The 23,927-nt window shown below is 43.8% G+C and overlaps 1 protein-coding gene across 8 annotated transcripts in view; it reads right to left on the reverse strand.

The window, feature by feature from the left end:
* Window positions 1-19,568: 19,568 nt before the first annotated feature.
* The window catches only part of BCL9 (BCL9 transcription coactivator), an 80,098-nt gene continuing 75,739 nt past the window's right edge, over window positions 19,569-23,927 (reverse strand). For 7 of the 8 annotated variants that reach the window (XM_046682298.1, XM_046682299.1, XM_046682302.1 and 4 more), the window contains 2 exons: window positions 23,459-23,719; window positions 19,569-21,928 (listed from right to left, as the gene is read on the reverse strand). In XM_046682298.1, the coding sequence (XP_046538254.1) occupies window positions 20,811-21,928; window positions 23,459-23,719 (1,379 nt within the window). In that variant the 3' untranslated portion in view covers window positions 19,569-20,810. The remainder of the gene's footprint in view (window positions 21,929-23,458; window positions 23,720-23,927) is intronic. The other variant, XM_046682296.1, reaches the window with a different exon arrangement.

Genomic DNA, 23,927 nt, shown 5'->3' on the forward strand with positions numbered 1-23,927 from the left:
TGGTTTTGGACTTCACTTCTTTTTTGCTATCTTCATTTCAGAAACATATTGAGCACCTCCTAAGTAGTGGTCATTATAAAGGTGAAAAGGTTCTGCCCTCCATTGTTTTGGTCCAGTAGAAGAGGCTGATAAGTAAATCAGTGATGACAATGCAGTATGTTTCATGCTGTGGTAAGGTATATCAGGGGCTATGTGGGTACAGAGAAGAAACTCCTAGCCCCACCTGGCAGGAGCTTTGGGGAGCAGTTAAGAGAGGCTTCTAGGGAGGTTCTCTCCTGATTTGAGTCGATAAAGGTGAGTAGGAGTTAACCACGTAAGCAAGGAGGAAAGGGTGTTGTGTGCAGGTAAAAGGTAGGCTTGAAGATCAGGGAACATTGCTGGGTGGTGAGATGGAGCCCTGCTGTGGAGACCCAGCAGGGAGATGCAGGAAGGATACTCAACTTCTGGTGGCTGGAGCTCCAGGAGCGAGGATGAGGGCTCCGCGTGGTAGGTCGGAACCACTCACTATAAGAGCTCCCCCGTTAACTGGGCCCCCAAGCATACCTGATGATCCTCTTATTTCCTTATCAGTTTCTCATTCTTCCCCAGAATCTGTTTCAAACTTTCTCTGATCTCAAACCACCAATCCCTTTACCTCTCTGAGAAAACAGCAATCGTAAAAAACTCTTCCCTTCCTCCCATCTTTATGTCGACAACTCCCAGATCTCCTTCTAGCTCAGGTGTCTCTTCTGAACTTCAGACACTCATGTCTACTTGGGTAGTCAATAGGCACAAAATTTTCCATGTCAAAACCAAACCCCTCTCTCCTCCCAGATCTGCTCCTCCCACAGCCTTCACTATCTGAAAAAAAGACACTTCCACCATCCATTCAGTTCCTAAACCAGAAATTTGTCCTTGTCTCCTTCCTCTCACATTTTCTTGTGTCTAATCAGTTAGGTTCTATCAGTCTCACCTGTTTATTTCTTGAATCTATTCACATCTTTCCATCCTTGATCTTCAGTATCCCCTCCCCATGCTCACTCTGCTGATTACTATATTTCTTATTTCACTAAGAAAGTAGAAGCAATGAGAAGAGAATTTCCATATCCCCTCTACCACCAAATCTGCTAACCCGGTTGCAGTGGTGCCCTAAGGCCTTTCTTCCTGTTCCTAAGAATGAACCATCCCTACTCCTATCCAAGGCCACCCTCCAGCTTGGCATTGACTCCCACAATTATCTTTTTTCTGCATTGTTAATTTTCTCTTCCTACCCGTTATTGCCATTAGCATACAAATATGCTGTAAAATCTGTCTTACATTTTTTCCTACATCTTTGAACTACTATGCTATTTTTCTTCTCCCCATTACAGCAAAACTTCCGAAGAAAGTTGTTAATACTTGCCATCTCTGATTCTTCCCTTCCTTTTCTCTTTCGAACCAACTATGATTAGGTATTCACCCATACCACTCCATGGAAACAGCTCTTGTCAAAATCATCAAGGACCTCTGAGTGCTAAATCCAATGCCTAATTTCCCGTCTTCTTATTCAGTGTCTCATCAGCAGCATTGGAAATATTCTCTTCATTTGGCTTCCATGACAGATACCTTCATGGTTTTCTTCCAGGTTCTCAACTTCTCCATTTTTGCTGAATCTGCCTTTTTCTAATCTCTAAGTGTTGGAGTGTCTTAGGGCTTAGTCCTTGGACCTTTTCTCCTACACTAACCCCCTAGGTGTCCTTGAGCAACTCTATAGTTTAAAATATTGTTTACACAATGTTTCCTAAATGTATACCTTCAATCTAGACCTTTCCCCTGAATTCTAGTCTCATTTCCAACTGTCTACTCAACATCTCTACTTGGGTATTTAAGATATTTAATATGTATTAAACTTCCTATTGTTCTTGATAAACTCTCAATTCTCATGCGTCTTCAAACCTACTCCTTCCCACAGGCTTCCCCACCTAAGTAAGTAGCACTATTATTCACCCAGTTGCTTGGCCCAGGAACTTTGGAATTACCCTTGACTCCTCTCTTTTTCTCATGTCCTACATCTAATCCATCAGTAAATCCTGTTGTGTCTCTCTTCAGCCTATATCCAGAATTGACCACTTCTCAAGACTTCCATTGCTACTGTCTTAGTCCCAGCATCATCTCTCACCTGGATTATTGCAAAGTCTGTTTTTACCCTTCCCCTCTTCTTTAATTTATTGTCAGCACAGTCGTTGCTTTTAAAACACAAGTCAGGTCATGTCACTCTTCTGCTCAAAATTCTCCCTTGGCTTCCCATCTCAAAGAAAGAGCCAGGCATCATAATGGTCCTCTCATAATGGTATACCTTTTTCTTGTCACTGTGCTCTAGCCGCACTAGCCTTCCTACTGTTCTTGTGTACCAAGAGGCCCTGAGCAGTGTCCTCACCTCGGGCTCTTTGTACAAGCTGTTCCCTCTCCCCAGAATGCTCTCCTAGGCATTTGCATGGTTACTTCCCTTTCTTCATTCATTGATCTCAGATCAATGTCATCTCAGAGAGGTCCTCCCATATTATCCTACATAAAATATGTCAGACCCTTCCCCTCCCTCTGCCTTCCCTTACTTACATTCTGTCACCTTGTGCTATGGGCTGAATTGTGTCCCCTCAAAATTCAAGTGTTGAAGTCCTAAGGCCTAGTACCTTAGATGTGGTTATATTTCTGGATAGGGCCTTTAAAGAGGTAATTAAGGTAAAAAGAGGTCATATGGGTGGGCCCTAACCCAAAATGACTGGTATCCTTATAAGAAGAGGAGATTAGGACACTGACACAGAGGGAAGACCGTGTGAAGCCACAGGGAGAAGATGGCCATCTATAAGCTGAGGAGAGGCCTCAGAAGAAACTAGCCCTGCCAACACCGTGGTCTTGGACTTCTAGCCTCCAGAACTTTGAGGAAATACATTTCTGTTGTGTACGCCACCTGATCTGTAGTATTTTGTTATGGTGGCCCTAGCAAACAAATCCCCCTTGTCCTGTCTTTTTTCCCCCTTGTATTTATCAGTGCTTGATGTTACACATCTGTGTGTTTATTTATCTCCCTGACTAGAATGTAAGCTCCATGAAGACAGACTTCGCCTTGTTCACCGATGTGTCCTCAGCATGGAGAATAGTGCCTAGCACATGCTAGTGCTCAAACATTTATTGAAGGAATGAACACATCCCCTCTGCCACTACTCTCCTGGGCCCTTAATCATCTTCTTAGGTGCTTTAGTGGCTTCCTAATGGGTCACACCCTCTCTTGCCTTCTGTTACCCTTTGAGACCTGGCCCCTGCTTACTTCTGCAGCCTCATCCCTCACAGCCTCTCCCACATCCTGCCTGGCGGGACTGAACTGTTTGAGAAAAGGAAGTCCCGCTCCTCTGGCTTCTGACCCTTGGCACACATTTTTCCATCCCCTGACCCCCGGCACACCCTCCCTCTGCCCATCTAATCCCAGCTCATCTTGAGGCATCCCTTGTTTCTGTTTGTCCCCTCGATAGGGGGCTGTCTTGTGTCCCTAGAGCCAAGTACAAGGCTTGTCACAAGGTGGACTTTAGCAAAGATGTGTGGAATGGATTCTGAACTCCCTTGTTTCTGCCTGGTACAGGCTTCTTCTGTGCACTCTTCCCACTCACCACCAGGGGGAAGCATGGAGTAAAGGAAAACAAGGCATCTGCTGGGTTCAAGTTCTAACATAGAATTTGTTTATTTGTGACACTGGGACAGGTGTTTCTGAGCCTGTTTTTCCTCTAATGGAAAATGGATAGAATTGTACCTACTAGTTAGGGTTGTTGTGAGAATTAATTGAGTAAATGTAAGGGCACTTAACTGTTCTTTTTGCACTTTCTTCCCACTAGATTCTTAGCTGTGACAGGTTCCCTCAACTAGAGGGGCCCTTTGGGAAGGCTCTTCTCAGTCGCCCTCTCTGCAGGCAGTACCTGCTCCCAGCCTGCCCTCACCGAGGGGAGTGTGGACAGGGGAACCCTGGCTCCCTTGCTTACCAGTTGTGTCTCTGAGCAAGTCACTTAACTTCTCTGAGCTTGGTTTCCCAACTATAAAACAGGGATGTAAACATTTGCTTACCTGACAATTTGTCCTGAGGATGATGTGAAAAGCACTTCATAAACTCCTAACCTGCCCCTGGCCTTGACTCCTTTCTCTTAATGCTTTTAAAATGAGTGCTGTTAAGGTTAAAATAATTTCCGGGGGTGGGGGAGCATCTCACCCTCGCATGGTAAAGTGAAGGGCCTCCTAGGGTGGAGTAGCATGATAACTCCGCGTCCCCCCATAGCTGGGCTTGCTTCGGTAGGTTGACTTCATCAGGAACTCACCCGACAGACTCTCCTGAGGGCCTCATGGCTTGTCTTACTCAGAACTCTTGGCTCTGGCAGGCACTGGGATGAAGCAACTGTCATTAGACAAGGGTAGTCACTGCTATGTGCTGACGGCCCTTTAATAGTTTCTTGTAGATAGTTTAAAAGAACAGCAAGGGGATCAAAACTCTGAAGTGCCTACCTGGAGAAAGGGAGGAAGAGAGAGTTCCCATCCACCCCCCAACCCCAGTCCTCAGAGCACTGAGACCTGGCATGCTGACCTGTTTGTGTTTATGGTAAGAAACTCAGATTGTTGCAAGTGGTACCTGGCACCCCTTTTCCTCTGGGATCCTCTAGGGCACTGCCCATCTACCTGCAAAAGAGGCTGGGAGGGATTAAGAGCAACTGCTTTGTTTGCCATATGCCAGGGAAGTGTTGTTCTTCAGCACTGAGGCTAAAACTGTGGTTCCCTGTGTTCCCTGGGGCTGCCAGGGAAAGTATGAGTCCCTTCTGCTGCTGGGAATTCTTTGCGGGGAGGGCTAGCTACTCTGTTCAGACCCTGCCCTCTAGTGGCCAAGGGGACCGGCCATGCAGTCCTGATTTTCCCAGTCTACCCTGCCAGCCTCTAGGAACCTGGTCCCTCTCTAACGGTGGGTGGAGAGAGAGCTGTAAAACGCTTTCCCCAATTATAAGCCAGTCTTCCCTTGACTCCTTTCTTTCTACCTGGCTTTTGAAATGTATGCTTCCCTGAAGGTGGGGGTGGGAGGTTCGCATGGCCCACAATCTCCATTTCTGAAGCAAAGATCCAAACTAATGTCTGAGAACTTGAGAAAGCACTGGTCTTAGAGTCATGAGCTGTGAGTTCAAGTCCTACTTCTGTATGTACTGTCTGTGTGACTTTGGGCAAGTCCGTGAACTTCCTGTCAACAAACGTGTATATCCTCATTTGTAAAATGGCACTCTAATATAGTGCCTCCCTCACAGAATTATCCCAGAGATCACCACGTGGATTAGGTATGTAAAGCACTTCATAATGTGAAAAGTGCTATACAAATGTAAGGCATTGCTCGTGTTCTTGCCAGAAAAGCCTGTTTGTGGCTCCTTCTGAGGGTTCCTCAGGCAGCTGGGGCAGTGGGCGCCCAGTCCTGGATGGTATGCCATTGGTAATAAGATCCTGGTGCCTGTTTTCAGGGTGCTTAAGCCACTTGTGGGATGGTGAAAGAGGCACCTACCTTGGAGTAAAGAGCTGGGGTTTTGAATTCCAGCTTTACCACTTTCCTGGGCCCTGTGGCCTCAGGCCACTCTCTCAACATTGCAGAGACTCTCTTTATCTGTATATCGAGGATGATGTTACTCTCTGCAGGGGGAGGTGGTGAGTAGTAGAGAATGTTAAGCAAAATAACTACATGAAAGGATCTGGAACATGGTAGCTGCTCAAGTACAGATTTTGAATCTGCATCTTCAGGTATTTAGGGCTGGCTTTAAGAAAGGAGAATTCAGCAGCTCACTATATGCCAGAAGTTTGAGTCACTCCTTGTGGTACAGGGATTTTTAGAGAAGGGAAGTATGTGCTTTGAAATCAAAGGTACGGCCTTGGTAAACCAGTAAAGGAAGTGTGCTGTCAGGTTGGGGCCAGTGGTGGTGGGGCTGTTTATATTGGTAGGAAGGCAGGGCATTTTTCTCTGAGGCAGGCTTCCCACAGAGGAAAATCTGGATTTGAGAGAGATTAAAAGTCTCAAAGGTAAAGGAAAGATGTAAGGAAATGGCCCACACTGAATCACTGCAAAGGACAGTATTCATCAGAGAATTAATTTGGAAGGAAATAGAGTGTGAAATAGCAGCAAGGCTTTCAACTCTGGGCACTGTGGCCTTAGAAACCCAGTCAGCGCTTCAGAGGCTTGCCAAGGCCTAGGCTGGGAGCTACCTCCAGAAAAGCAGCCAGGGGATGCCCAGAGACCACAAATTGCTGAGCTCGGGAGGAACTGATTGAGTGTGTAATTAAGGGGAGGGTTGTATAACACTTGGGTAAGTAGAACTTGATGGGGTCAAACCAGCAGGGCTTCTGGGAGATGAGAGAGCAGTCCCTGGAGCTATTAGTAACTGATGCCAGATGCATTAAGTTAGACACATCTTACCTGGGCCTTGTGGAGAGAAGGATGGAAGAGGCCAGGAAGGGGAAAGGTTGAAGGAGTGATTGCTCCCTAGATCAAAGTGTCCCCAAATGCTCAATACCTTAGTGGTTCAGTTCCAGGAGTGAGGTAACATTATGGAACAATGGGGGAAATACCCAAAAACTAAAGATCAGAGAGGCTGTGACTTGGCCAAGATCACATAGCACAATGAAGTTGTAACAGGTTTTGAATACTGATTGTGCGTGCAGAGTGTGTCTTGTGTACCACACTGATGGTGACAAATGGAAGGGAACTACTCAGAGTGTAAAGGGGGCATCTTTTGATCACGTGTAGAGATCAGGAAAGGTAATCATTTATAAGATATTTGTGTACAAGTTGGGTATGTGTAGGCTGGATACTGAAACAATTAGGCATATTCCTAACTAGTTGAATTCCTATATCCCAAATCCCTAGTGTTCCCTAGTACGCAAGCCCCACGTGACAGGCCCCCTGCCCACCTCTCCAGCCTTATCCCCTACCTCTTGCTCTCCTCTCAGATCTTGAGATGTTGGCTCCTTCTTGTCATTCAGACCTCAGCTTAAATGTGACTCTCATATGGGACTATTTCCTTATGTGTTTATGTGTATGTTTAATTCAGCATTTATTTTTGCAGAGACACAATAGAAGCCCAGTGGTTAAACACACAGGCTCTGGAGCCAGACTGCCTCGGTCGATGCTCCATCCTTTAGGAATTGTATGACCTTGAGCAAGTGACTTAACTCACCTGTGCCTCGGTACACTTACTCTGTAAAACAGGAAGAATGATAGTAGTTACTCATAAAATGCTGTGAAGAGTAAACATGTACAGTGTTTAGAACAATGCCTGCCGTAGAGGACATGCTCAATAAATGGTGGCTATTATTATGATTATCATTATCCTCTGTCTCCCCCGCTGTAATCAGCAGGAACCTTGTCTGGTTTGTTCACTGCTGTGTTTCCACAGCACATAGATCATGACCAGACACATAGTTGGGCCTCAACACATATTTAATGAATGCATTTGCTGAATTAATAAAGTAACTAATACAGCAGTCAGTCATTCTTCAGGAAGGTGTTTTGTGCTGTATGGTAGGCCTCTGCTCTTTTGGGAGTGTTTTTCAATGGTTTGCATGAAAATACAACTGAATAATCAGAGAGAGTACAGTCTGGTCACATTTACTAAACACATAAAACTGGGAGAAATAGTTTATTGAATGACTGAATGAATGAGTGAATAAATGAGAAGTGTGTTAGATATGTCCGTGCTGATATCTCTTTTTGGATCCTGGGCCAAATATTATGAGATGAAACTTACTGGGGATAAATACTGAGTTCTTGATCTCAAAAGCAATTGCCCATAACAGGACAGGGGTTGTAGTGAGCATTTGTTCAGTGTGAATCAATAGTATGATGTGTTCCTCAAAATTCTAAATGTGCTGTGGCTGCCCTGGTGCCTGGAATGGAGGTTATGGTCCTGTCCCACCCTGCACAACTCAGAGCACGCCCAGGGAACTGTGCTCAGATCTGAGTGCCAGTCTTGATGGCAGAGATAGACAAACATGTCAACTGGAGAAGGATCATCAAGGGGGGGATCAAAGGGGCTGAGGGCATATCAAGTATTTTTATTTTTGTGGGCCCTGAGGACCACACTCAGACCAGTATGTAAGTTACAGGGACATGTAGACTTTAGATCAATATAAGGAAAATCTTTGAAATAATCAGAGCTGGCCATGGATGAATTGGGCTACCTTGGAGGGTTCCTGTCATTGGAGGATTTTGAGCTTATGCTGGCATTTAGCCAGAGTATTGTAAAGGGTCATATGCCAGCCAGGTGGTTGGGGTAAATGGCTTTTAAAGTCTCTACCCACCCTGAGAATCTGTGGTTCTATGATTCCAAGGCATCTTTTGTTCCCTGTGAACAGTCTGAGTCAGAGGCAGGCCTCATTTTGCTTTTCATGTGGTCACGAATAGGATTTGGTCCTCTAATTTGATGGTTCTGAACTTTAAAGAAGGAAGGGGGAAGTGCTTGAGAATCTAGTGACCTCAGTATAACCCTGTTAAAAGGGTTACTACCACCACCTTGGGCCAGTTGGGCTTTGGGACTCCAGGAAATAGTAGCTCTTGAAAACATCTTCTTGCTGCTGTTACCACCATTCCATCTTGGAATTTCCACTCTGGTGTGTCTTCTTCTAAGGCTTTTCTGTGCCACCCTTCAGTGCCCAAGAGAGCAGCAAGAGGGCTCCCTGGGTCTCCCTTCTGAAAGAAGAAACACAGTTTTCAGCTCCGGCTAGAACCTTCCAGCCAGCACATTTTGTGAGCTTTTGAATTTACTCACTAGACCAGCCATTTCATATCTTCTCTTTGCACTGTGAGCCCTGGGGTGAATCTCAAAAATGCTCTGATAACTCAGCTTGTACTAGGCATATGCACATATGTTATCTGAGATCAATCACACAAAAATTCTGTGACATCTAAATGTAAAGCAGCTGGCTCAGAGAGATCAAAGTCATTGATCCAGGGAGAGGCAGAAGCAGGACTCAGACTCCCATCTTTGACTTTGGGGTCAGCTTGGGTTTCTCCCCATATTCCCACATCTGTTCCCTGGGATGTGGCTTTCCCTTTGTTTTGTCTCCACCACAAGTGATCCCTTCTTCCTTTCACTTTCTGGTATCTTCCTTTCTCCAAAACTTACCTCTACCTGTGCTCTGGTTCCTTTCCTGCTTTTTGTGGTCTTCCTCCCAAGGATGGCAGGAGTTATCTTGTATCCTCAATCCCTCCCACTCAATTGCTTTCTTCCTTTCTGTCTTAAAATAGTAATATTTTCATTATCTTAAACTTTCTTTATTTCTGCTTTCCTTCTAGCTGACATCCTATTTCTCTTGCCTAGTACTGCCAAACCTACTGAGTGTGTATAACTCAGCATCTCCTTGTCTCTTTCACATCCAAACCCTTTCCCCGGATATTTACCCTTGCAATCTGGCTTCTATTTCTTTTACTTCACTAAAACTTTACTCTGGGAGACAAAAGCATCAATCAATGAATTTCAAGAACCACTCTTAGTGTCCTCACCTTTCTTGATTCCTCGGTAGCATTTGGGCCTGTGAACTACCTCCTATTTCTTGAAAGACACTCCCCTACCCTTTCAGGATTTATGCTACTCTAAACGTTCATAGCCATTCCAGTGACTGATTCTTTTTTATCTGAACAACTATTTCCTCTTTAGTTACATGAGAGAGATGGGCTAGATCATTTCTAAGTTTTCTTCCTATTCTATGAATTTCAGTGTCTTTTGCTGGAACTTCTTCCCTGCTTCTTACTGTGCCAATCCTTCATGACTTAGTTCTTAGTCCTCCACTTGGCTCTTTCTTCTCTCACTTCCATGGAGAGATAATCCATACTCACCTCCACATGGAGGAATTCACACCTCCATAGCTAGTCCAAACCTTTCATTCTTCTGCCCCTTATCTCTAACTGTCCACACATAGATGCCACATCATCACTTCATACTCATCACTTCCTCAACTCCCAGCTAGCACTTCTCCCCAACTTCCCCAAGTTTTACTCACGATACCAGAGGCTTGAGTGAGGTGGGTTAAGAGGGGAAGCTAGGGCCTTTTAAGCTATATTCTGAGAAAATAATGAAGAAGCAAAAATAGGCCCAGTATTTGGGGAAAAGGATTTAATAGAGGAGAGAGACAAAGTGAAACCATTTAACTCCAAATCTTTCTCTTTCCTAATAAGTCTTTCCTAACAAAGGAACCAATCTTCAAGCTAAAAATGGCCAAAGAAACATTATTGGGAGGGATTGAAACCTTAGAGAGGTGAACACATGGCTCCTGGTTGCCTTTAATGAATTCAGGTCTTCATATCCGGATGAATAATACCCTGAGGTAGATAAAGAAGTTATAGATATTACTTCAGACAGTAATGGGTGAGAAATTAAGATATTCTCAGATTTTGAGTCTCAGAGAGCCAAAATACAAAGGCACGAACATGTGGTCCTGGTGTTTTACAACCTATGAAATGATAGACTCCAGGATCTGTAGACCAAGAGCTCCTTGGCCCCCAGTAGAATCTAGAGTGGACTCTTAAACAAAAAAAGTCTGTGAGCACTTCAGAAAGAAAGCAGTAATAATCATTAGGAATCAATAGTTAGTTGTTTAAACTATTTGTTTTCTGTTTGGGTTAATAGACCAGTAGGTCAAAGATTCCCAAGAAATTTGATAAAATCTTTTCGTTTAGTGTATGTTTCTCTGTCTAACATGGCGGCAGCTTCCTCTTCTTCTTTCATATCATACCTGTGCTTGAAATCACTTGTTCAGTGTTTGACTTCTTCAACAGACTGTGAGCTTGGTGAGGGCAGGTGGGACCATCCCTGACCAATTCACTGCTTTACCCATAGTGCCTAGCTTTGTAGGTACTGATTAAAAGAATAAATAAAAGAATTAGTTACTTAATGAGTAGATGAAAATGTGAGCTGGATGGTAATAGACTTATAAGTGATTTCAAAAGTACATTTAAAAAATTAATAAATTATTGAATTGATGTCAGTGTAAAGATTAGCTCTAACTCTAAAACTCTTAGAAGAAACCATAGGGGAAAGCTTTATGACATTGGATTTGGCAGTTATTTCCTGGATGTGACACCAAAAGCACAGGCAAGAAAAGAAAAAACGGATAAGTTGGACTTCATAAAAATTTAAAAACTTTTGTGCATAAAAGGACATTATCAACAGAGTGAAAAGGCAGCCCATGGAATGGGATAAAATGTTTATAAATCATATATCTGACAAAGTATTGATACCCAGAATATATAAAGAACTCCTACAACTTCATGCACACACAAAACAACCCAATTCAAAAATGGGCAAAGGACTTAGCATTTCTCTAAAGAAGATATACAAATGTATACAAATGGCTCATAAGCCCATGAAATGATGCTCAATATCATTAGTCAACAGGGAAATACAAACCAAAACTGCAATGAGATAACCAAAACCACGAGATAACACTTCACCCTTGTTAAAATGGCTGTTATTTGAAAAATTCAGAAAATAACAAGTGTTGACAAGGATGTGGAGAAATTGGAACCCTTGTACATTCCTGGTGAGAATGTAAAATAGTACAGCCACTGTGGAAAACTGTATGGCAATTCCTCAAAAAATCAAGCTTAGAATTACCAAGTGATCCAGCAATTCAATTCCACTTCTATAGTTAAAGAAGTTAAACAGGCTAAAAGAAATTAAAGCAAAAAAAAAAAAAAGCAAACAAGTTAAAGAAGGGACTCAAACAGATATTTGTACACCTATGTTCATAGCAGCATCATTCACAATAGCCAAAAGGTAGAAGTAACCCAAGTGTCCATTGACAGAGGAATGGATAAACAAAATGTGGAATATACATACAATGGAATATTATGTAGCCTTAAAAAGGAAAGAAATTTTGACACATGCTACAACATGGATGAACCTTGAGGACATTATGCTAAATGAAATAAGCCAGTCACCAAAGGACAAATATTATATGATTCCACTTACATGAGGTACCTAGAGTAGTCAAATTCATAGAGATAGGGTAGAATGGTAGTTGCCAGGGGTTGGGGGGTAAGAAATGGGGAGTTATTGTTTATTGGGTACAGAGTTTCAGTTTTGCAAGATGAAGAGTCTTGGAGATGGATGGTGGTGATGGTTGCACAATAATGATGCACTTAATGCCATAGAACTGTACACTTAAAAATTACTAAAATGGCAAGTTTTATGTTATATATATATTTTTTACCACAATAAAAAGAAAAGGGTAAAAAAAAAAAAAAGGTAGCTCTAATTGTGAGCTTTATTTAATTGTGAGCTCTAATTGAGGACTTTATTCTGGGCCCTCACTTGGATGAAAATCTTAACAGCTTGTTTTTGATACAAAAATTAAAGAGAACCAATACAGATAACATTAGAACAAGTTTCTAAGGACTTTAAGATTCTGGAATAATAGATTGAAATTAATATTGAAATTAAAGAGGAATAACTGTAAAATTCTGAATTCAGGATAAAAAATAAGGAAAAAATATACAGAATTAGGGGAAATGACTCATTTTACATGAAGAAGATCTTGGGGTTTTCATTTTCTAAAATTCCAAAGTAACCCCATAGCAGAGAAAAAGGTAAACTTTTGCCTATTAGCAGAACTGTGTTCAGTTAAAAGGAGGGGACAGTCTCACTGTGGTGCTCTGTGCTGATCAGACAATACTGGGGCACCAAACACTGTCTTCAGTTCTTGGTACTGTACTTTCCGGGAGCGTATAAACTGTAATAGAGCAGGAGAAAACTGTGAGGGCTGTGAGGGAACTTGAAGCCAGATCTCATCGGTCTTGCTTGATGGACCAGGAGACTTAGCCTGGGAAAAAGAAAATTAAGAGGGACATAGTAACATGTGAAACAAGGACCGTGATTATTCTGTATTTACTCCTAAGGGCAGAATAGAGATAGACAAAAAGCTGAAAGAAGCCTGAGTCATTGTGTGGCAGAATATGCTAAATAGTAAAACCGATGAGTGTCGGTAAAACGGCCTTCCATTACTGGACGGCCACCTGGCAGGAATACTGTAGAGCAGCAGGTTGGAACTTTCCAACACCATGATTCTCTCTTCTTTCAGTTTCTCAGTCACAAAATCTTGGCAGCATGTTTGACTCTTTCCTCTTCTTTTTCCCCAATATCTAATGAAGTCTTGGGGGTTCTTCCTTCACAGTTGTCTTGGCTTCACCCTTCACTCTCCATCACCATTGGCAGCAGCCTCACCTCCTCAACCCTAGATGACTTGTGCATGCCGCCAGTCAGCTCTTCCAGTTTTTGGGCTGCTCCTTTTTTCAATTCATTCTGCACACCCCAGCCAGGCTCATTTTATAAGATACTATCTTGTCATGTAATTCCACTGATCAATACTAAAGAGTGGTTTCCCACTGCTTCCCATAACAAGATGAAATTTCTTTTCTTGGCTTTTGGGGCCATTCTTCTTTTCCTCTCTTTTCAATTTCACATTCTATTACTCAAACAACTATTTGGTTAAGCTGTTCCCTTCAATGTCAACTGGCCTGATTGTCTTCATCTGTTCATTCCCTTTTCCAGTCCCTTATTTGTGTTGTCCCTCTGTGAGTCCCCCACCCCCAGCTTTATCATAGGGACCGCCTCATATACCACAACCACTACAAAACCTTTCCTGGCCACCAAACTCACACTAATCCTTCCTTTCTCTCATTCATTTACAAATATTTACTGATCCCTCTTAGAATGCAGACACTGCTAGATGCTAGTGAACAGGGATGAGCAAGAAAATTCGGTTCCTGACTTCATGGAGTGGGTGAGATAGAATAAATAATTGGTATAAGGGACAGAAACAACATGTTGTGATACAAAGTGATGGTGTATGTGTGTGTTGGGGATGGGTGGGTATTTTGATGGGGTAATCAGAAAAAGCTTCTCTAAGAACGTAGAAAATAAGCTGAGACCTGAAGGATGTGAAGGAGTGAGCCACTGGGAAGGCTGGAGTCAAGAGTATGCTGGCGCAAGGAACCAGTGTGTGTGAGTCCCGAGGCAAGAAAAGCTCACATTTTGGAGATACTGGAACTAGAACGGTTTGGCTGGAGCATAGCGAGAGAGGGGAGAAGAGCAGGAGGGGGAACTGGAGACGTGCCTGGGGCCTGGGAGGTCATGTTGGAGATCTTAGATTTTATACAAATTATACTGGGAAGCCATTATAGAGTTTTAAGGAAGGAATTGATGTATATGATCTATACTGTTTAAGATCACTCTGGCCACTCTATGAAAATAGATGGAAGGAGAGCAAGAGTGGAAGTAGAAGTTAAGAAACTAAATGTAATAGACCAGGTGAAAGATGTAACTTGAACTAGAGTGATGGAGAAAAGTTGATAGATTTAAAATGTTTTGGAAATAGTCATAAAAGGATTTGCTGATGGCTTTACATTCTTTATGTAAGAATGACTCCCACATATCCAACGTGAGAACCAGGTGGATGGATGTGTGTCATTTACTGTGACGGGGAAGTGGGGAATGGAGAGTAGACTTGGGGGAAATTCAGAAGTTTAGGACTTGTTAAGTTTGAGGTGCCTATAAGACACTCAAAAGGCAATATCAAGGTGCCAGTTGACTATGTGAGTCTAGAACTCCTCCAAATAGGCTGAGAGGAAGATAGAAAATCTAGAGTTACCAGCCTCCAGATGTTTCGTGATTTGTGACTGGATGAATTAGAAGAGTAAGCAGAGGCAGAGGACCAAGCCTCGGGCATGTTCGTATGCTGATGGGAATGACCTAAAGGAAGGGGAGAGATTAATCCTACAGGAAGAGGGTCAGAGGTGTGATCACCAGACCCATAGCTTCATTCTCTGCGGTCCTAGTCTGTCTTTCTTGGAGAACTTAGTAATTATTTCAATATGGAATAATTTTAGTAATTATTTCAGCACGGTGGTGCTGAGAATAGTCTGCAGTCACTGCTAGTACCATCTCTTCAGTTAGACGCAGGCTCCTTGTGAGCAGATTATGCTTTCCTTGTACTCCATTGTGACCAGCAGGTATGTGCTCAATGCTTCTTGATTAAATGGTCTTAAGACCTTCTTATACAAGTTCTTGCTAAAACCAGGGATTCTGTCCCACGTGTTAATGATCATTTCTTTCCTGGGCCAAGCAATGCCTGGTGCATACTTTGTATGGATGTGATCTTTGCATTTCCTTATTGATATTATTACACTTTTAAATAATAATGATTATATTTTAAAGGCCTTGCAGGCACTAAGTACAATATGAATGAAGAGAATTCTAGGGATTCCCCAGTTTGATTGACAAGGAAAAAACAAACTAATCTTCATGGCAGTATGTTGACATTTCAAAACTGGCATTTAATTATTTATACACCTTAGTATATTAAAGGTATATATACACTGTATAAGTAAATTTGTGTGTGTGTGTATAAAAATTGTTAATACCTCAACTACTGACAGCTAGAATAGAGGACTTCACCAAAGCCTGGGAGACCTTTTGCAGTTTGGAGAACAAAATAAATCACAGGCATCCGTGATGCCCTGTAACCAAATACATTTTGACTGAACACAGTGGTGATGACTCAGTCTCTAGCAAGGTGCTGGGTCCAGCCCAACTCCATTTGACGCTGAGAACCGAGCAGCCAGAGGCCAGCACGCCAGACCTCGTAAGGCACAGCTGAAAGCACGTGCTTTGATCAGCCTGAAGCCTGGGGATGGGCAGGAGTCTCCAGGGAAAGCAGCTCACCGAGGAGCTGTGGGGTTTCTCTGTTGGGAGCGGGGAAAACCAAAGTTCCTGGAAGCTGGGTAAAGGTGAGAAACAAATACAGGGTCTCAGGAATCTTTAACAGAAAGAAACTTAGGCCATGGCAAGAAAAAAAAAGTCTTGAAAACTGAAATCCACTCTCAACACTAATGAATTAGACACTGAATACCACTGAGGTTTGTAAGTTCTTCCTGCTCTCGACCCTAGCTCCAGACATTGGAGAAAGGAAGTGGGTGGCCAGCTCAGAGCTGTGGGCAGGTTGTCCGGTATGAAGAAGCAAACCTTCTCACCACGCATCAACCCAGTCTCCCCGAGTCCTATCCCATGCCGTCTCCCTTGCCCCACCACAGTGAAGACCTGGACTTTCCTAGGGCTGGGTTTTTCTAATATGTTCTTTGGAACCCCAGGGACCTTCATAATTGCTTTGGGCTCTGAGGGGTATTTTGCAAGGAAGACTAAGTTCTTGTGTGTTTGGTGAAATAACTGAATTTTTCCATGCTTTAAATACGTGTGAGGAAATCATTCCTGAACCTTCTCTCTATCTTCTCTTCTATGATCATGTACTCACCTTCTTCCTCTAGCAGTACTGGTTGCCAGGCACAACTAAGCACTGAGCCCGAAAGTTAACAGTGGAAGTGTGGTCACCTACAGGCAGAAAACAGATGGAGTCTGTTACAATAACCTGGATAAGAAGCCCTGTTAAAGAGAGAGAAACAATTTTTTTTACGCAATTTTCATAGCGTACCTTCTTTTTAACCTAGTTTATTATTTAACTCCCTCTGATAAAAAAATGTTTGGCCACAAACTGGTTTTTGTGCTTTATAAACTGTTTGCTTTAAATGTGTCCTTAAAATTTTACCACCAAATTAAGATTCCGTGACTTTTCTTAAATATAAGTGTTTGGGACTTGGAAAAAAATGGTCTGCATTAGAGAAAGTGGCAGTAAGTCTCAAGTTACTTAAACAGCAGGGGAAATACACCATTTGATGTTTTCTAAAGCAAAAGAAGAGTTTGTGAGTTTAAGCATTTTGTAGAATCAGCAAGTTTTTGCAAGTGATCTTCCTGTGGCTCTCTTGCCCCACCCCCAGCCTATCTTCCACACCCAGGGCAGTAATCTTTCTGAAGAGCCAATCTGATCACCTGATTCCCTTGCTTAGAACTTTGAAGTTCCAACTCCTTCGTGGGCCACCGGCTTCTCCTGACCTGCCCTCTCTCCCCAGGCTCATTTCCACCTCCCGTTCAGAGCCCAGCCAGTTTCAACAGGCAGGACTTTGCTGCTCCCACTTCCTCTAATTGCCCCCTGCCACCCTCCACCCAGGAAATGTTCCTTCCTTCAAGAGAAAATTCAAAAATCACCTTTCTGTTGAGGCTTCGCTGTCCCTTCCTCTCTGGAACTCTGTCCGCACTTTGACTATGGTAAGGATCATATTGTACTGTAAGGATCGATTTATGCATGTACTTCCTCTTTCCAGCCTTAGCAGGGTTCTTCACACACAGTAGGCGCTCTAAATGGTTGCTCAATAAATGAGCCCTTGTGTTAAATACAGCCTCCCTCTCCTCTTAGCGCTTTGAAAGTACTCAGGAAAGAAAAAGGAAACGATTAAAGTGGAGACGGCTTCAACGAAACACAGCAACTACCCTGCTTGGGGTACCCCCCCGGCCACTGGGAAGGAGAAAGTAAGAATAAAGACCAGGATCCAAGCCCCACTAAAGCTGCTGTGATTTTCTTGTTCATGACAGCCAGGGCTGGCGACATAATTTATGGGGCACAGTGCAAAATGGAAATGTTGGGTCCCCTATTCAAAGATTATCAAGAATTTCAAAAGGTGACAGCAGAGCATTAAACCCAGCTTTGCATACCCATGAAGCTGCACAGGTTGCACACCCACGAAGCTGGCCCTGATGACAGCAAGAGACTAAGGAGGCTGGGAGAAATTTTAGATCAATTTTTTTAAAGAGTGGCTTTAAAATATGTAAAATTTTTGTTTTAAAATTTATTTTCTCATGCTTCACCCTTCATAAGACACCTACAGTTTGTTTTCATTTATAAGTGTAAATTCTTTAAAAAAGTAAATTACTTTATTTCACATTGTTTTAGGGGGAAAAAACCACATACTCTTTGCTAAAACTTAAATAATGCTATCATCCACACCCCACCACTTACCCCTGAAATGAACACATCATTACTGCATTTCTTCCATTCAATCCAAAATTTGGGAGGAGGGGTGGGGCGGGGGGACTGGCTGGGCTTCCCCGGGATTATGTTAACATGAAACATCTTTATCACCCTTTCACTGATTTTTTAAAAATCTTGCGTCGTTAGTTCTCCATGCAATAGCATCCAGTCTCTCAGATGTGATTTTATTTCATAGCATTCTTAGTAAATTAGAAATTGTTATATTTCAACTCCAAATGAAATTAGTTTATCAAATACCATTGTGATGAATTGTTGTTGGTATATGCTGATAATGTAAATGAATGAAGATTTGCAAAAGGGTCTTTTCAAAACTCAACTACTTTGCGATGGGTAAGCTGGTTTGCACTACTGCAAGTTCTCCAGCAGGGGGCCGCGCAAGGACTGCCACATCCCCAGCGTCTCCCAGCAGGGGTCCACCTGGTTCTTGCTGGCCAGTGTCCCTCCTTCGGACAGTAGCAATGGGACCACACACCATTAGTGACCACAGCGCTCTGAGGTGCAGCAGGAAGCAGGGCTGCCCAAGAAGCCAGACCAGTGGACAAATGCCAGGTCCCAACCTTCCTTAGTGAGGGCTCTCATCTCATGCTCCCTGTGCTTAGCTGTTTCCTTGTTCCCTTCTATATACTTCAAAGCCAGAGAACCTAGGAATATGGCTAAATTCATGAAACAAAATCCTCATTTTAGTGAGCACCTCCTCACTTTGGTTGTCTGGGGCTCATGCCACTGAGAAGACAGGGCTGCTGAAGGTGGAGGAGAACACGGGTATCAAAAACCCTTCTCCGAGAGAAAGAAACATTTACAGGTAAAACTCAAGCTGTGGAACCCCAGCAGGGCCCAATTTGTATAAGTTTGTCTGCAGATGACTCTGCATCTGCCGCTCCTCGCTTGGATTCTCTCACTGAAGAACAAACAGGCACACAGACGGCCACTCACTCAGCTGAAAACGCCTACAACTCAAAGAAGTGCACACACCAGAGCTAATCTAACTGCACAGAAACACCGACAGCTATTCCCTTAGACGCGGACCTTGCGGCATACACACTCATGTGCTGAAGGCGTGTGTGGTGGGAAGTGAACTGTGTGGACGGAGCAGGGCCAGCCAAGGGGACACTGGGCAGGCAGCAAGGTGGGGAGGCAGACGGACCACAGAAACCCACGGACTGTCGAAACCCAGGATTTGCAGGTGTAGTAATATTTTTACCTTAACAAGATCCAGGGACATTTCATAGCTTATTCAAATGACTAAAAATATACCTTTGGCCCTCTTAATTACTTCACAGCAGTAAATTGGCTCTCACAAAAAAAACTCCTTTATTCACAAAAACAAAGACCATTAATTGCCTCTAGAGATAAAGGTCAGCAATGGGGACCAGGGCTGCCCTTGTGCCTACAGCTAGGATTTCATCACTGACATAGGAACAGTACAGGATCAGTCTACATGAGCAGGTCTTCCTCAATTCAAGGAATACGCTTCGTCTGCGCAGGCACTTTCGATACTTCCTCTAACCTTCACCTTCTGGATCGCCTCCAATACGAAGGTGCTATGCTGCTGGTCACATGGCAACTAATACGCCCAATACTAAACAAACAGGAATCCAAATGAACAAGAAAGGCAGTTCAATTTTGTAAGAAACAATATATTTTATTTTTTCTGACACCACAGCTCTGGTGAGTGGTTTTGTACCAAATTTAATGGAGGTTACACAGAACGTTTTACGCATGGGAGGGGGAGGGGAAGGAACCACAAAATAAAAAACAAAAACAAAATCCTGGATAGCTTTTAGCATCTGTTCCACTCCCACGTTAATAAAATTCACTTGGGAATTCCTCATAAAAGGAGAACAGAAAACGAGGTGGGCAGAGAAGGGCATGACGGGGAAGTAGAGACAAGGGAGAAGAAGACCATCGAGCATCCCAAGGACGGGCCTCTCCCTCCCGGAGCCGGGACGACGCTCGGCACAGAAGGCGAGGCTTCACTAGGTTTATTTCCCCTAAATAACACCATGTATTGCAGCTGCCAAAGGGAAAAAGAGGAGGGAAGCAGGGGTCACCAGCGGGGGCACAAGGGAAGGAAACACGCTTAACCAAGGAAATGGGGAAGGAGAGGGGAGGGAAAACAAGAGAAAACCGTGAAGGCGGGTCTGCAGGTTGGGAGAGAGGGACAGTGCTGAAGAGCCCTGGAACTGAAAACAAATGTCCTAAGCGTCATTATTTTTAAAAAGAAAAATTTCCCCCCTCCCCCCACCCCTCGCTGAACTTAGTTCCTTTTTTTGTGCTTTTCATTAATACTCTGCTCTGAGGTCGTAGTTTGGTTTTTCTATACACTGGAATTGAAAGAAAATAGTCCAAAGGTCTGAAGATGGATTCTCCACCTCAAGTAAACAGCCCAGCATTCCTGTTCTCCTCTTGTCCCAAAGACTAAAGTCTCTGCTAAAATCCCTTTTACAATATAGTACAGTACACAAAAAATGAAGCCCAAAGCAAAAACAAAACCAGAAAAGAATCCTGGGAGAAGCCAGTCCAAAGGACGTAAACATACAGAGAACGGTGCAACACATGACCGATGGCAATTCTCAAAGCACGGCTACAGATTCCCAAAAGTCGGTGCCATCATGGGATACCCAAGTCCACAAAAATAATTTTTAAAAAATAAATCTTAAAAAAAACACACCTGTTGATTAAATGAATAATTTGTTTTCAGGTAAATCCATACATTCTCGAGTTCCCCCCTCCCCCAAAGCAGCCCTCGGGTCTCTGTTCTCCTATTGCATGACCAACAGTACTCCTGGAACGCCCTCAAAGCAGCTCTCAGGACCTGGAATCTCATCTTGACAAGGGTCGGCACATCCAGTCTTAGCAGCTTAAAACATCATGTTTCCTGGGTTGCCAGGTCCTTGGCTAAATCCACCCATGCCCACATCAGCGGCCATGCCCCGGGGCCTCATCTGTGGGGGGATCATGATGTTCTGTTGGGGTCCCATCATGCCCTGCATGGACATCATCATGCCTGGAGAGCCCACAGGCCCAGGGTGTGTGTAGAGCCCAGCAGGCCCCCGATCCTTGCCAGGAATCATGCCCACAGCAGCAGCTGGATTGCTCATCAGGGTGGGCTGGCCAGGCATTGTAGATTGTGCTGGTGACATCATCCGATGGTGAGGTCCCATCATGCCTTGCTGGAGAAAGGCCGGTGGTCTCATTGGGTTGTGGCCTGGCATGGATGGAGCTGTACCAAGAGGGATGTCCGGAGTTCCCACTGGTCCTGGACCTCCCATGCCAGGTAATGCTAGTCCCATTCTGGGGGCTTGTTCACCCATCATCCCCTGCATGTGCGAAAACCCAGGTCCAGGACCCTGGGGCTGTTTACGGCCTGGGACTTCCCCTCGAGGGAAATATTGCAGTGTCTGGCTAGGCTTCTCAGATGGAATAATGCGAGACAGATCGAACTCAGGTATTCCGGTGGCTCCAGGTCGGATGACCTCCTGCAGATCTGGGTCTGTAAACACTGAAGGCATGCTGTTCCCCAGGACAGCGAAGGAGTCAGGAGCCCCTGGGCCTCCAGGCTTGCAAAGTGCTGCATCTGCTGAACTTTGGGGCAGGTTGCTGGGACGGCCAAGGGGGCCTTCTCCTGGGAAACCCATACCTCCTGGGAAGTTGCCCTGCCCCCCACTGGGGCCATTGTGAGGGAACGGGACCTGCTGTGGAGGAGACTGTACTGGAGGGAAGCCCTGGGGGAAACCCATCCGTCCTTGAGGTACCATTGGAGGTTCCTGGGTCCCATGCCCCATGATAGGATTGTGTGATATCAAGCCAGGCCCCATTGGGATCCCATGAGGAGGTATGCTGGGTCCCATGGCATTCGGAGAGGGCATCTGATTGGAGTGAGAAAGTGGCTGGGTCATTCCCATTGGGCTGAGGGTTGGCATCGGAACCACGGGGTTAGGACCTGAAATTCGAGGATTCTGTGTATTAATGCCCATTCCTAGAAAAATAAAGATATCAAAGGAATCAACTTAACCAAAAGTAACTCAGAAAAACTATAATAAATCAAATAAACAAAAAAATTATTGTGCATCAAATGTGCATGGTACTATACTGGGGAAACACCACACGCAATCCTGCCCTCAATAAGATAATACAGTTTGAGGCACACAAAGCAACAGCTCTACAAGACAATATATTATTGAGTCTTAACTTGTATGACATAAGAGTGTGAAGACAGCTAGGAAGAAAGTCTCCTGTGTGAAAAGTTACAAATTAATATGCAAATGAATACAGTCTTCTTCACTGAAGACACTTAACATAGAAGAAAACAATTTGTCTGAATGACTTAAGTATGGTCCTTTTTGGAGAAAGAGGATTAATCAGTCTCCCAAGTCCAAGAATCAGAAACAATAACACTAAGGAAACCAAACATGCCTTTTCCAATCAACATTTGGCATTACCACTTTATACTGCCTCATAGAGGGAGCACTTCCATCTCTAGGTTATATAAAATGTTAAAGAAATGATAACTTTTAATGCAAAAAGAAAGCACACAGGTTCTACTCTAGTCTCTGGGACATTTAAAGGTTTGCTCTCTAAGGAACTACTACTGAGTATGGCGAGGATAGTGCTCGTGCTGTCCAGAGAGCATGTTCTAACTGGATTAGGACTGCTGATAAATAAAGAGTATTTCTAACAATCAGAATGGAATTGGAACCAGAAACCCATGCTGAAAAGTCATGGTCTCTTTGCTGATCACCTTCACCAGCCCAGATCATTTCCTGTTAGGGAGATTTGGGGGTTACGAGGTGCAGAAGTGAAAAAGCGCAGAATGAGCAGGGATGAGAGGTTTTGTTTGTTTGTTTGTTTTTTTGCTGAGGAAGATTCGCCCTGAGCTAACATCTGTGCCAATCTTCCTCTATTTTGTATGTGGGTCACCACCACATGGCCACTGACGAGTGGTGTAGGTTGCTGCTCAGAAACCAAACCTGGGCTGCCTAAGCGGAGCACACCAGACTAAACCACTAGGCCATGGGGCCAGCCCCAGGGGAAGGGAGGATTTTATCATCTATCTAGTCCTAAAGAAAGTGCTTCTCTAGGAAGTAGGGGCTTTCCACTGTCTGAAATCCTGTGGCTGCTTCTGGTTTGAGGCTGCCCTTTCAGGAAAATACTTGAGAACTAAAGGCATTCCAATCACCATGTTAAAAACAAACTTTCAGTACTGCACCAAGAGGACCAAAAAGAAAGACCATCTAGGCACACAGAAGCATCATAACTTCTATAAGGAAACTAAAAACTATAAGGAAACGTGCTTTCTTATAAAGAAATACTGAATCAGCAAATAAAAAATTATCATTATCTTCCTCTAGTCCAGACACTTTAATTCTACTGAAACTAAACTTAGATGGGACACTTTTTCAACTCTTGAACTTCTACCTATTGAGGTCTACGGCCATCGAAAAAACACTTCAAGAAGTCTCTCTCTTGTCTAGCACTAACTCCGTATCCTATCTTCCTGATTTCTTACCTGGCATATTATTCATTGATGGCAAGTTGGGAGAACGAGCTGGAGGGGAGTCGTCATCTGAGCTGGCCACAGTCTTGATGGCATCATGGTATAACGGGGTAGAACTGGGCATTGCAAACTTGGACATTCGAGACATCATAATAGACAGTGGGTTCTGGGAAAGGGTCGGCTCTGGAGGCATGGTGTAAGGTGTACTAGAGGGAAGACTTCCGGGGATATTCACAGAGGCAGACTGGCTGGCTGTAGGAGGTGGGGGGCCACCTAAGAGAAGAAAGCAAGATAAAACATAAACGGGCAGGGAATTAGATTCCTCTTGAAGGCTATTGGGCCTATGATCATGAACTTGCAAGGCCAGGAATGAGACAGATGAACAAGAACGTGTTATTAGACCCAGGACACGAATCATCAATCTTCTAGTCAAGCTCCGTGTGTGTGCAGAGGGAGACCACAGCGTGATATGGAGGTGATG

Source organism: Equus quagga, chromosome 13 (genome assembly GCF_021613505.1).
Source record: "Equus quagga isolate Etosha38 chromosome 13, UCLA_HA_Equagga_1.0, whole genome shotgun sequence".
NCBI lineage: Eukaryota > Metazoa > Chordata > Mammalia > Perissodactyla > Equidae > Equus > Equus quagga.